This window comes from Lissotriton helveticus, chromosome 1_1, assembly GCF_964261635.1.
Source record: "Lissotriton helveticus chromosome 1_1, aLisHel1.1, whole genome shotgun sequence".
NCBI classification, from domain to species: domain Eukaryota; kingdom Metazoa; phylum Chordata; class Amphibia; order Caudata; family Salamandridae; genus Lissotriton; species Lissotriton helveticus.
The window spans coordinates 2,128,745,159-2,128,759,044 of record NC_136057.1 but is presented as its reverse complement, the minus strand read 5'-3'; the positions used below and the strand labels follow the sequence as shown (position 1 = coordinate 2,128,759,044).

Genomic DNA, 13,886 nt, shown 5'->3' with positions numbered 1-13,886 from the left:
CCGTCAGCAGTACTTGTTCCTTGCCCCCTGGGTCTAGTTTGATTCAGAGGTCTCCTTGGTCTCTCCATCCTAGAACTGAGGGGCCTTTCTCTGCCACGTACAACTTGCATGTTGCAGTCCTCCCTCTGAATTCGAACTTCAGGGTTCGGTACCCTACCATGGGGATCAGATTGTTCGTGTATGACACTGGTCGTATGTCAGGCGGGTCTAGTTTGGGACCCAGGCTGGGTTTGAATTCCTCTTCCCATACTGACCTCTGCACTATGGTGTACGGGGACCCTGAGTCAATCGCGATTCTGATCTTGACTCCTCCTATTAGCATGTCTGCTCGCGGTTTGTCGGAGCGCTTGGTGTCAATGCCTAGCACTTGCTCCTCAATACACAGCACTCTGTCGTCTTTATCTGATTCCTCGTCTGCCCCTTCTTCAGATTATGGATTCGCTACACTTTCTCATAGTGGCCTATCAGGCCGCAGAACATGCACTTTGCGCGAAAAGCCGGACAGCGTTTGTCTTGGGCTGCGTGGTTTGCGCTCCCACACCTGTAGCACGTGGACTTGGTGTACAAGGGCTGCTTCCCTGCTTGTCCGGGTCTTCCCGCCCATTTGCTGGTTCCTCCGCTGTCTCCGGGCGCCATTTTGTGTGTTCCCGATGGTTCTGCGTCATCTACTTTGTTGACCATGATTCTTTGCGCACTCTCTTTTTTTGCGGCTTCAGCACATCGCTTAGAAAGTTCGGCCTTCTTCACCATCGCAATCACTTCCTTTAGCGTTGCTTCACCGTGAGCCCACAGCTTGTCTTGTACGTTCTTGTTGGTGGTGTGCATTACAATCTGATCTTTGATAAAGTCTTCTTCCAGCGCCCTGTACTTGCACGTGACTGCTAGTCTCCTCAGGGCTGCTACGTAGTCGTCTACCGATTCTCCTTCCCCTTGTTTCCTCTGTTGAAAGTTGAACCGATCAATGAAGACACATACCGCTGGGCGGTAGTGGGCGTCTAGATCTTCTAGAGCTTGTTTGAAGACGTCTGCATCGGCTGCTTGTAGAGGCGTCGTCGCTCTGTTCGTGAACACCCTTATACCTTCCGGGCCCAGATTGTGCAGCAGTATCCGCCTCCTTCTTGCGGGGGTGAATTCGTCACTGGATTCGTCTTCTAGGGCTTCTAGGTAATTCTTGAAGTATTCCCTCCAGTCCTCCCATTTCATTTGGGGTTCGCCTGGCTTGGGTAGAAACGGGAAAGGTGCCGTGAGTGAGGATGCTTGGTTACTCATTCTGGTTTGGACTTCTGGCTCACCCCCCTGATTCCTGGGGCTACCGGGCGCGCTGGCGTTCCTTTTCCGACTCCTGGGGCTGCCTGGTGTGCCGGCGCTCTTTGCTTGCGACGTGTTGGGGCTCGGTTCTCCTCTTTCCCCTTCCACGTGGTCACTCTTTTCTGCCAGGGCCTTGGTGGGGAGACTTGCGTACTCCTACCGTGCTTCTGTGCTGGTCGCTGCGTCACTTGACTTCTGGACACGTGGTGTGCTTATCTGGGTCTTTGCGCCTCTGCCGCGCTCTTCCCGTGCTTCCTGCGGCGTTTTGTGCCTCCCTTCTTCTTCTGCAAGTGGTCGATATTGGGTGGTGCGTCCCGGGTCTTTCTTTCTCTCCACTGTTGTTCTTTTTTTCTTTTTTTTTTGTGGGGACAGATCCCACTCCTCGTCGCCACTGTGGAGTCCCAGGGTTTCCTCCCAATAACCACTCGAGAGGCAGGATGTGGGAGACAGGATGCGTTTATTATTATAAGTATCGCTATGGGAAGAGCGCCAGGCGTCTTACTGCAGTCGCGCTCTGACTCGCTCTGAGAAGCGCGAACCGCCGTTCGCGCATGCGCACTGACCCGCGCTCTCGCCCAGTGCGTGTTGCGTCACACGCACGCTGGCGCGGCTAGAGCGCTAACACCACAGAATATATGGCGGATTTACACCATTCCAAGATGGCCCCCATAAGTCTCGACTGGTCACGTGATATGTTGACCGTGTCGGAGGTTTCTACACTGAAGCAGCTGCCGGGTGGGAGCGAGGGATGAGATAACACGCTCCGTTGGGATCAAGACGGTAGGGCTGCCAGGGGTACTTTCTGGGGAGAGGTGAGCAACAACGATTACTACTAGGACCCTGTACATGAAAAAATTTAGAAAATTGTCGAGTGAGTGGGCGGTTTAATAGTGAGCAGGATATATGTTCGTAGTGATTGCACAATTCGGACTTAAAAGTACCTAAGTGGTTCCCGTTATGGTTGTGAAATGCCGCTGTTGAATAAAAAAGTGTGTTTTTATTATTTTTATATTGGTACTACGGTAGAGTACAAGCCTATAATGAGGACTCACGCTTGGAGTTTAGCTCATAAGTAACTAAGGGGAGAGCTGCTACGAAGGACTTTGGCTCTTACATAGTAATAGAATGTGTGTGTAACGAACATATGATGTGTGATATAATTTGGAGAGGGAGAACCCTGGAGAGTAATTGGGCTATGTACCTTTGTTTTTGCATTTGACAGTCACTATTTCAAGAAAATATCAGTGTCCAGTACTGGTGCTTGACGACCTCACTGCCCTGATCAAATAGCCTCAAAATCGTGGTGGCATTTAAACATGTCGGCGCAGTATGAAGTGGTATGCATAAATTGCAACCGGTTTTAACTTCAATAAGTGCACAAGTGAAGAATAAAGTTGGTATTGGTCAATGTGCAACTTTCTCAATTTTACTTTCACGGGGTCTTCTTCGTGGTATTTGTGAGATACACACTACACGTTTTCCAGCACTATTTATTTATTGTTTCTTTGGACACTTATTTACATTCTTTTAAGGCAAGATGGCTACAGAGGATGAAACAAGTGGGCATAGCTGGTGAGTGCCAATCAGAAAACTCCATTGGTGGTGTGCACGTGATGTGCCATCTTGTCCTTTCACATTTTTTCTAAACTCACATATAGATCGATGTGATCTTTTTTTGACAGACTATTTATAGCTATACCCCTTTACGGTTTAAAGGGTATGTTAATACAGTGACTGTCATTTATAAAACGTTTAAAAAAAAAAAGTTTAGGCTATAAAGTGGGAGGACACTGCCTCTGTCTGTAATTGAGAAGTATTTATGGGAAAAAGAGTAATGGAACCCCTTCCTCCACTCATATAGTTTTCCTCAAATCAAGATTACACTAGTGCCTACCATAGGCAAGATTACCAGCAGTGCTCTCATTAGTGCATCAAGCAGGGTGCCCAGCAATAAAGTTGTACAAAAGGGGGTGGTGATGATGGACGGAGCATCTGAACCAATCAAACACTCACACCCAGTCAAAAGATCTGGGTTTAATCCATCACCGTTCTTTAGCCCACTCTGCCACCCCAGTTCAGTCATGGCTATATGCAAATCAGTCTGACCCTGTGCCTCATGGGAACAGTCCAGCCCGAACTGCCAAGCCATGCCTTCCCTGGACCGGAAACAAGCTTCCGAGGACCGGTTTCTGGCATTACAGCCGTCTTCAGCCCGGCTTGCTTGAATCCAGTGGCAAAGTGAGCAAGGAACTCACGTCTGAGCATACCCTGCCACACTTATGGCGGCCAAAGCGGTACAAAAGGAGGTGGTGATGATGGACGGAGCATCTGAACCAATCAAACACTCAAACCCAGTCAAAAGATCTGGGTTTAATCCATCACCGTTCTTTAGCCCACTCTGCCTCCCCAGTTCAGTCATGGCCATATGCAAATCAGTCTGACCCTGTGCCTCATGGGAACAGTCCAGCCCGAACTGCCAAGCCATGCCTTCCCTGGACCGGAAACATGCTTCAGAAGACCGGTTTCTGGCATTACAGCCGTCTTCAGCCCGGCTTGCTTGAATCCAGTGGCAAAGTGAGCAAGGGACTCACGTCTGAGCATACCCTGCCACACTTATGGCGGCCAAAGCGGTACAAAAGGGGGTGGTGATGATCGACGGAGCATCTGAACCAATCAAACACTCACACCCAGTCAAAAGATCTGGGTTTATTCCATCACCGTTCTTTAGCCCACTCTGCCACCCCAGTTCAGTCATGGCCATATGCAAATCAGTCTGACCCTGTGCCTCATGGGAACAGTCCAGCCCGAACTGCCAAGCCATGCCTTCCCTGGACCGGAAACAAGCTTCCGAGGACCGGTTTCTGGCATTACAGCCGTCTTCAGCCCGGCTTGCTTGAATCCAGTGGCAAAGTGAGCAAGGGACTCACGTCTGAGCATACCCTGCCACACTTATGGCGGCCAAAGCGGTACAAAAGGGGGTGGTGATGATGGACGGAGCATCTGAACCAATCAAACACTCACACCCAGTCAAAAGATCTGGGTTTAATCCATCACCGTTCTTTAGCCCACTCTGCCACCCCAGTTCAGTCATGGCCATATGCAAATCAGTCTGACCCTGTGCCTCATGGGAACAGTCCAGTCCGAACTGCCAAGCCATGCCTTCCCTGGACCGGAAACAAGCTTCCGAGGACCGGTTTCTGGCATTACAGCCGTCTTCAGCCTGGCTTGCTTGAATCCAGTGGCAAAGTGAGCAAGGGACTCACGTCTGAGCATACCCTGCCACACTTATGGCGGCCAAAGCGGTACACAAGGGGGTGGTGATGATGATGGACGGAGCATCTGAACCAATCAAACACTCACACCCAGTCAAAAGATCTGGGTTTAATCCATCACCGTTCTTTAGCCCACTCTGCCACCCCAGTTCAGTCATGGCCATGTGCAAATCAGTCTGACCCTGTGCCTCATGGGAACAGTCCAGCCCGAACTGCCAAGCCATGCCTTCCCTGGACCGGAAACAAGCTTCCGAGGACCGGTTTCTGGCATTACAGCCGTCTTCAGCCCGGCTTGCTTGAATCCAGTGGCAAAGTGAGCAAGGGACTCACGTCTGAGCATACCCTGCCACACTTATGGCGGCCAAAGCAGTACAAAAGGGGGTGGTGATGATGGACGGAGCATCTGAACCAATCAAACACTCACACCCAGTCAAAAGATCTGGGTTTAATCCATCACCGTTCTTTAGCCCACTCTGCCACCCCAGTTCAGTCATGGCCATATGCAAATCAGTCTGACCCTGTGCCTCATGGGAGCAGTCCAGCCCGAACTGTCAAGCCATGCCTTCCCTGGACCGGAAACAAGCTTCCGAGGACCGGTTTCTGGCATTACAGCCGTTTTCAGCCCGGCTTGCTTGAATCCAATGGCAAAGTGAGCAAGGGACTCACGTCTGAGCATACCCTGCCACACTTATGGCGGCCAAAGCGGTACAATAGGGGGTGGTGATGATGGACGGAGCATCTGAACCAATTAAACACTCACACCCAGTCAAAAGATCTGGGTTTAATCCATCACCGTTCTTTAGCCCACTCTGCCACCCCAGTTCAGTCATGGCCATATGCAAATCAGTCTGACCCTGTGCCTCATGGGAACAGTCCAGCCGGAACTGCCAAGCCATGCCTTCCCTGGATCGGAAACAAGCTTCCGAGGACCGGTTTCTGGCATTACAGCCGTCTTCAGCCAGGCTTGCTTGAATCCAGTGGCAAAGTGAGCAAGGGACAAAGTTAACATTTTTTGTCAATTTGGATAGCCTTTACATGGGTAATATATAATAGTCATAGGTGCAGTGACCTTGGCATGAAGGCAATAAGGTTAGCATAAATCTCCCAAAATCCAAATGGTTCATCACTCAATTATCAGATTCAATATATTTTTCTCCAAACATCAGCTCATGAGTTCTGAAAATACATATATTTTCATCTATTGGTATACATATATAAATTTAGCCAAGCAAATGATTCTCATTGATTGGAATGGAAATACTGGAGAGCTACTTACAGGTAGCTGGTGCGATGGGTAGCTCACTAGCTACTTGTTTTAGAAACCTGGATTACAAAGACTATGACATTACTTTTGCTATATCTGCCTCTATACTTTTTTTCAGAATTCACTGCATGGATTCTAAATTCAGTGATTAAGGCATTATCAGCATTCTGAAAGTTTGCCTGATTTTTGCTCTTTAATCCACCAGCTCTGAAGAATATTTAAATTATGGGGAACTGTATGAAAATGACAATACATGAACATTCAGGCCCTAATTACAATTCTGTGCCGTCCACGCAGTTTTGCGGAGGTGGCGGTCCAGCCACCGCCGTACTGGCGTTCAGACCATCCTAATAGTACTCCGGCAGTCATACCCCCATTACACCACCACAACCACAAGGTAACCTCCATTCCCTGGCAGTCCCGTGGTGTTCTGAGGGTGGCATATGCGTGGTGGTGCCCTCAGGCACCGCCAAGCATAATATGACTTTCCTCACTGCCAGTGCTGTCATGGAGTTTCTTCCACTACGGAGAGGCTGGTGGTGAGAAAAGAAAGTGGGCCTTACAGTGCCCCCTCTTGCCCCTCTGCCCAGGGGTGTATGCAGCAGAGCACATGTTGTGCCCCTGTATTTCTACACCCCCAGTTCCTGCACCGGAAGAAATGCACAACATGGTGCATTTCTTCCTGTGCAGGACGTGCACTGGTGGTCCTGGGACGGTGCTGTTTCAAGCTCCCAATGAAACTTTTAAACTGTACCGCCAGTAGACCGTCATGCCACCCGCCAGACTACACAAAACCTGTAATCTGGTGGGTGGCGGCGACTCTTGGTGGTGTGGGGTGCGGTAGTGGCGAGCCGCCCACCCTTGCACCGACACAAGTTGTAATCGGGCCCTTAGTGTAGCAGATACATTAGTTCTTCTTTAATAACACACATATAACACTCTTTCTACCTTTCCTCATCTAAAATGGTGAAAATGTTATCTCATATATTCATGTGAGTCAGCTATTTCTGTTTTGGTCTAATGGTTCTAAATCTATAACATTGCATGCCCTGTACATTTTTTTGCGAATGTTTGCTATGATATAATACACAATTATGTTGTTTTTCCAACAGAGACTGGAAGACTAATGGCTTTATACTACATAGCATTTGATACAGTTAAGCAGTTTCGCAGCATAAATGGAACAGAGCTGTTACCAGACTTGGTACTGTAATTTGAATTTCTTAAAGCTTATGTAAATAAGTATTTACTGCACATTCAATAGTATATTTAGGGAGAGGGGAGACATAGAATGACTTACACATGACAGTTATGAATAATAAAAATTACTAAGTGGCATAATTCTTCAAAACGGTATGATTGGCTGAAGTAAGTTTACAGGAGGTGGCATCAAACCACAATACCCAACGCCCCCCCACATAGCAGGACTTTGGATGTTTTTTTTAAATAATAAAAATGTAAATCTGCTTAATGCTCGTGATGCGCTTGATAATGGACACCATAACCTGTTCTATATCCCACATTTAATCTTTAATTTATTGGAAAATAATTATTTTTTTTAAGTGAAAAGCAGTTTTTGAGAACTAACAACATAAGTTACCAACCATCCTCTCCCATATCCCACTGGTCAGAGCCCACCTGTTGTAATGTTTATTGTTTGACAGTGCAAAAAATAGAATATCTCTTCAAAAAATCTTGCTAATATCCAGTTAAACACACTCACCTACAAATTGTATTAATTAGCGCAAAAAATTGTTCAAGCTACTGGAAGACAAAGTGACAGATGAAACATTTCATATATATGGCATATAAGTGACTGCTCCTTTTTGGAATGATTCAGAGTGATCCGTCAAGCAGGGGCCAAAAAAACTGAGGGGTCCCAAAGCTAGTTTTCCCATTCAGCTTCACTTAGGAAATTTAGACACAGCTACAGCCAAAATGGCTCAACGGAACTTCACCAAATATGGCAGAAAGCTAGATCTTTACCCAGAAAGTGTGTCTTTTGTGACTTGGTGTAAATTCCTTTAGACACTTTTGAGAAGTTAAGGTTTACAATGTATGTACATTTCATGTCACAGCAGCTCTGCAGACTCAACAGATCAAAAGATAAGATCTGATTGCCTGCCACAACATGTTGCAGCAGCCATTTTAGAACTCAGGGCTCACTCCTTTGTGCTAGAAAAATATTTTTTTCAAATATGAGTGGGCAGGGCTGGGATACTCTCGCCGGAGGCAAAACCGTACATTTTCTTTTAGCTGTACCGAAGATCTACCCTTTTTATTTAGAATTTCCCACAAGGTGGAGAAAGGTCTGAGGGTTCACCCAAATATACTTATAAAAGGGAGGGGGAGTGATTAAAAGGTTAATTTCTTTATTTTGGGGAGGTGCGTGCAGCCTTTCTCCTCTAGCAATTAAAAGTTCTTAGGTACCCTATCCCCTGGGGTAGCTATAACTATTTTGAGGGAGTCATATGGCCCCCCCACAAAGTATCTATAACTTGTGCCCTTGCAAGCCATTGCCTAACCCTTACGTATTCCATCACTCATGACATATTCAATTACAACATTGATAACATCACTGATATTTAAAATTACATCATTTATAGCAACACTGTGCATGACAGGGCACACATCATAGTTAATTCATGGAGCTAAGTACAGTTACTTCACTTAAGTATAACTGGTGAATTTCAGTGTTTTCTTTTGTTTAAAATATTATGTTGATGGTGACATTTTCACCTAACTAACTATAACGTCACTTTAGCCTTTATTTTTTCAGTGTTTTATTGTACATACCCACACTCATTTCAACTCAAGCACTCTGTACTCTTAATGCAGAAGCAAATATACTTCAGAATCTCGGAGGGGCACTAGAGGGAGCACACGCAGCATGGCCGCACTGTGGTGAGGCTCCTGCCGCCTGGATCCCTTATCCTTCTTTTATCCTGTTTAACTGGCATATAATCTGGATATAGACACTTCACGCTGTGTGATAAGGTCATCTCCAGCCTCGGTGAAAGTTTGACGGTGATCTGACACTGCGGCGAAGACTGACGCGGTCCGAGAGTAACTGCCGGGACCTGGCTGGAAGTAGGAGGAGCGAGGAGAGCGGCACCCTGCAGCTACGATAGCCCGCGGCTCACCACGAGGGAGGTAGGCCACTACGAGACTGACGGCTGATCTGAGTGCGGACCCCCGGCCTGCTGCGACACACCCCCCAATTATAAACTGCATTGATATGAGACAGTGCTCGTGCTCTTCCGCAGCCACTGCTTTTTGTATTTAGGGCGTAGGAGGAGCAACCCCACTCCCTCGGACGGAGCGTTGCAGGAGCAGGCCCGCGAAACCCGGCGCTGAGACACCCGAGCTGTATACCGGCGCCTGCCCCGCACACACGTGTCTCTTGCATGGCTCTGCGGGACTGAAGCGACCGCGGAGGGGGAGTGACGCACTTGTAACTGGAAGACGGTGAGGGGACTGAGGCCACGTGACTACCGTCACCTCCAATGCCGCCTTCCCCGCCTCGGGCGTAAGTGAAGCGGCCCCTTGCACCCACACCGTGGTCGCGCAAATCACCGGTGCATGGCGGGGTGACTGGTCTGAATAACCGCTACTCATATGTCCATCCAGCGCTGCTTACCCGAGCTACATATGTAATTTGGGAGATACCTCCTCGCCATCTGTAGACGCTGCTGCACACTGGGACACCGCAGTGTGAGGGTACTACCTGCTCAGCCTCAGACGATATGCTCATGTCGAAGTGCAACTAACTGGCTGATACTTACAAACATTGCCATACAGAGAGGTTTTACTTGCCCATAAACCCTGCAGAGTGCGCAAGTTGAGACACGACCACCTCCAGGGACGGCTACTGTACATATAACCATCGACAATACAGTCAAATAGGCATCAGGGACACCTGCGGAGTTATTTGTTACATCGGGGGCCATATTGTGTCTCTGGCATCTACACTTCATAGCGGAGTGGCACTGACGCGAGTGCCGGATGACGCTACCAGTCCACGATACTACACTTCAAACGTGTGCAGAAGCGACATCATGGGTAAGCAGGACACGCGCCAACCGAAACTTGGCTTTGATGCCACAGGAAAAAGAGGACCGAAGCCGACAACAGGCACGGGAGGCCCAAGCAGAACGGGGATGGCAGAGGAGGCCCCAGTGACACCTGACATGGATATGCAGCAAATACTATTGGAAATACGTCAGGGATTCGCCACGGTTGTGGATAAAGTAGATCGAATGTCCTCCAGAATGGATGCCATTGCCCACAAACTTGACCTCCATGACGAACGGATCAAAGAAACCGAAAGGCGTATTTCGGACAATGATGACGTCACTTCATGCCACACGACACAGCTAGCGTGAATGAATAATCTCCTAAAGGTGATTGCAGCTAAAAACGAGGATTTGGAGGCCCGTAGTCGGCGCAACAACCTCCGCGTGACGGCATTCCAGAATCCACAAATACTGGACGCATGGAGGACTATATAGAAAAACTACTCCTAGGCGCTATTGGCTCCAAAGCTTTTTCTTCACAGTTCATAGTTGAGAGGGCTCACCGATCCCTCGGGCCGCGCCCAAAGTCAGGAGCCCCGCCGTGGCCCATTATTGCGCGGCTGTTGAACTACCGAGATCGTGACGTGGCTTTAAAGGCAGCGCGCACCCAGAAGACCTTGTCCTATGATGGCCTCTCCTTCTCGATATACCCTGACTTCACCCCGATGGTACAGGAAGATCGGCGCAAATTTATAGAGGTGAAAAAGAAGCTACGTGCTGCACAAATCGACTATGCGTTGCTGTATCCTGCGCGACTCCGGGTGACACACCAAGGTAAACAGAGATTCTTCACTAATCCACAGCAAGTAGACGTCTACTTACGCGCTCTGAGAAGACCACCACGGAATGCGGATGATGGAGACCCTGCACCACTGGATAATGCACAAGAAACGGATGAAGAGGCCTGATGCTTGAACACTATATTTGTTTGTCATGGATTGCTACATATGTTTTCCTAGATAGACCCCCCCCGTCTGGGATTCCTACCGAGGCTGGGGACATTGACTGACTGGAACACCTACGAGACTCACAATGCTGCCAGTGGTAATGTATTCCAGGCCCGCTTCCCCTCCTCAGATTGAGCCCAGAGGTAACCTAGGTCGTAGGGCTTGAGGTGTGGGAGGCGACCGTGCAGCTCCCTCTGGCTTTACCCCTGCGGGTATTCTACCATGTTGATTTATGGTATTTGGGAGTTCATGGGGTTGTTACAGGGTTTTGAGGGAGGTGGGTGGGTACACCATACTGGCAAGTTGGGGTCGCTTCAGTGGGGGGGGAGGGGCTCAGGGGAAAGCGGGGGCAGACACTTGTTGTGGTACACGAATTTCCATTGACACTATGCTTAACAGTAACTTTCTTATTGATGTTGGCACACACAAGCCACCAGGGAACTCTGGAGGGAGGGGGAGGGGGATTGTTATGGGGCAAAAGGTTTATCGATCGTACACCATGTATGTTTAGGACAGAGCACTGTTATTACATTGCGGGTAGAGAAACAGGATGATGCACGCCTAATGCTACAGGATCTGAGTTTTGCATTATGCAGTGATGAGGACCAATGCCAGGATGTCTTTCTTTCAAACAGTCTAGCAGCAGCGCCCAACCCACGTCATGGTCTTGACTGAGCTAAAAATCATTACTTGGAACGTGAGAGGGTTGGGTGACCCACGTAGGAAACGTCAAATACTGTCGTATCTCGACAGACATAACATACACGTGGCCTGTCTGCAGGAAACTTACTTTAAACCTCACGTCAACAATACTTTTGCAGGACGATGGGCGGAACACAGGGTATTTGCCTCATATTCCTCATATGCTAGGGGCACAGCGATAGTGATAAAAAGGGGTACGCAATTCACAACAATAGGAAACAAAAATGACCCATCTGGGAGATATTGTATTACATGGGGGCGTTTGGGGCACATATCATTAACAATCGTTTGCTGTTATGGCCCGAATGTAGACGACCTTTGGTTCTTTACGGAGCTCTGGGCTGCAATCTTAGATACGGGTCCCGATCATATTATATGGGGCGGAGATTTTAACATGTCCTACGACCCGGCAGTAGATAGATCACACCCGGCTCCGCATCATTACACCAAGGCACATACTGAACTACAAGCGATACTGCAGGAGTAACAGCTGGTCGATACTTGGAGACACTTACACCCTGACACACGAGAAGGCACACACATCACTGCGCAAGCTGCGTCATGAGGGAGATTGGATTACATATTTATGTCGCGTGCCCTGTGATTACTAAAGTACAGCACTTATCTAGGACCTACTCAGACCATGCTCCGGTTAAGCTCACCCTTGCTGCGGAGGACCTCGGCCCCCCAAGAACCCCCTGGAGATTGCAACCCACTATGCTCCTTGATACATGTTTTCAAGAGGTACTCTGGGAAGAAGTATTAGAATTTTTTAGCCGCAATAAAGGGTCTGTAAATAGTGTCGAAGTGATATGGGAGGCCTTTAAGGTGACACTGCGAGGGATTTGCATAGCGAAGGGGGCAGGTGTCCTTAAAAGCATATTGAATGCACTTGCTGCTCTTGAACGCGACCTGAAGCTGTTGGAGAAATCCCTGGCATTACACCCGACAGCAGCAACTCACTCCCGAATTAGAGAGAAACTTACAGAATACAAAGAGGAGGCTGTCAGGGAAACAAAATTTAGAGGTTGATATTGGACAGCGCGCAGATACGGGGAGGGGGAGCGACCAGGGAAAGCATTGGCGGCGACAATAAAAATGATGCGACCAATGAATTCGGGGCTTGAAATAGAAGATGGGGAAGGCAGAATGTACAGAGATACGATGAATATCCTTAATGCCTTTACCAGTCACAACACTAAATTGTACACCTCCACCAGGGCGACCGAATTAGACCTCACTACATATCTGGAGGATGTGTCGTTGGCATGGCTAAGTGACACACAACAGCGTTTTCTGAGCACCCCGTTCACACTGGACGAAGTAAGAGACGCCATAATGTATATGCAATCAGGCAAGGCCACTGGATCAGACGGCATCCCCATAGAATTCTATAAAACATATATTGATTTCATGGCCCCAGTACTACGGGAAGTTTATGAAGATGCACTCGAGGTAGGCCATTTACCCCCTTCCATGAGGATGGCCCTTATAACGTCACTCCTAAAGCCGGGGAAACCACCGCAGCAGTGTGACTCGTATAGACCTCTATACTGCTCAACTGTGATGTCAAAATTCTAGCCAAAATTATAGCCACACGCCTTAATCTCCTCATGGAAAATCTGATATTGCCAGATCAATCAGGCTTCGTGCCCGGCTGAGCGACATCGCACAATTTGAGAACGTTTTTTTACGGTTCTGAATAATGTTTCTGAAGAGCTACCCTGTTCCTAGACGCTACAAAAGCGTTTGACTCCCTTGAATGGGACTATGTGTTTGCAGTAATGGTACGTATGGGGTTCCCATCTGTCTTCCTAACCTGGATCACGTTACTTTATGAATCGCCCGCAGCAAATGTGCTTATCAATGGGAAACTATCGCCGGACATACCCATCACGAGAGGCACTAGACAGGGGTGCCCATTATCACCCCTACTGTTCGCAATTGCGGTGGAGCCGTTAGCGGTCAAACTAAGGCAACATCATAAAGATAAGGCGTTGCAGTGCAACTTACGACAGATTCTTGTCTCCCTATATACAAACGACATCACACTGTATATTCGAGATCCCCAGCAGAACATGAACGCCATTCTCAGAGAATTCATAACATTTGGTATGCTCTCAGGGGTTCAAATAAATTGGAGCAAGTCGTGCTTTTTCCCCCTTACAGCTGCAGCGACTAAATTCCCCCTGGATTACCCCTTATCCTGGTGCGGCGATGAGTTCAAATATTTGGGAATCTGTATATCCAAGGACAGAGATGAACTAATGAGGGCCAACTATGGAACAACTATGGTCCGAATCTCGGAAAAGGTTAC

General features: G+C 48.2%; 1 protein-coding gene across 9 annotated transcripts in view; it reads left to right on the top strand.

The window, feature by feature from the left end:
• HFM1 (helicase for meiosis 1) overlaps nucleotides 1-13,886 on the top strand; it is a 4,349,684-nt gene that overhangs the window by 2,619,604 nt on the left and 1,716,194 nt on the right. For all 9 annotated transcript variants that reach the window (XM_078646278.1, XM_078646275.1, XM_078646244.1 and 6 more), the window contains one exon: nucleotides 6,957-7,048. In XM_078646278.1, coding sequence (XP_078502404.1) covers nucleotides 6,957-7,048 — 92 coding nt within the window. The remainder of the gene's footprint in view (nucleotides 1-6,956; nucleotides 7,049-13,886) is intronic.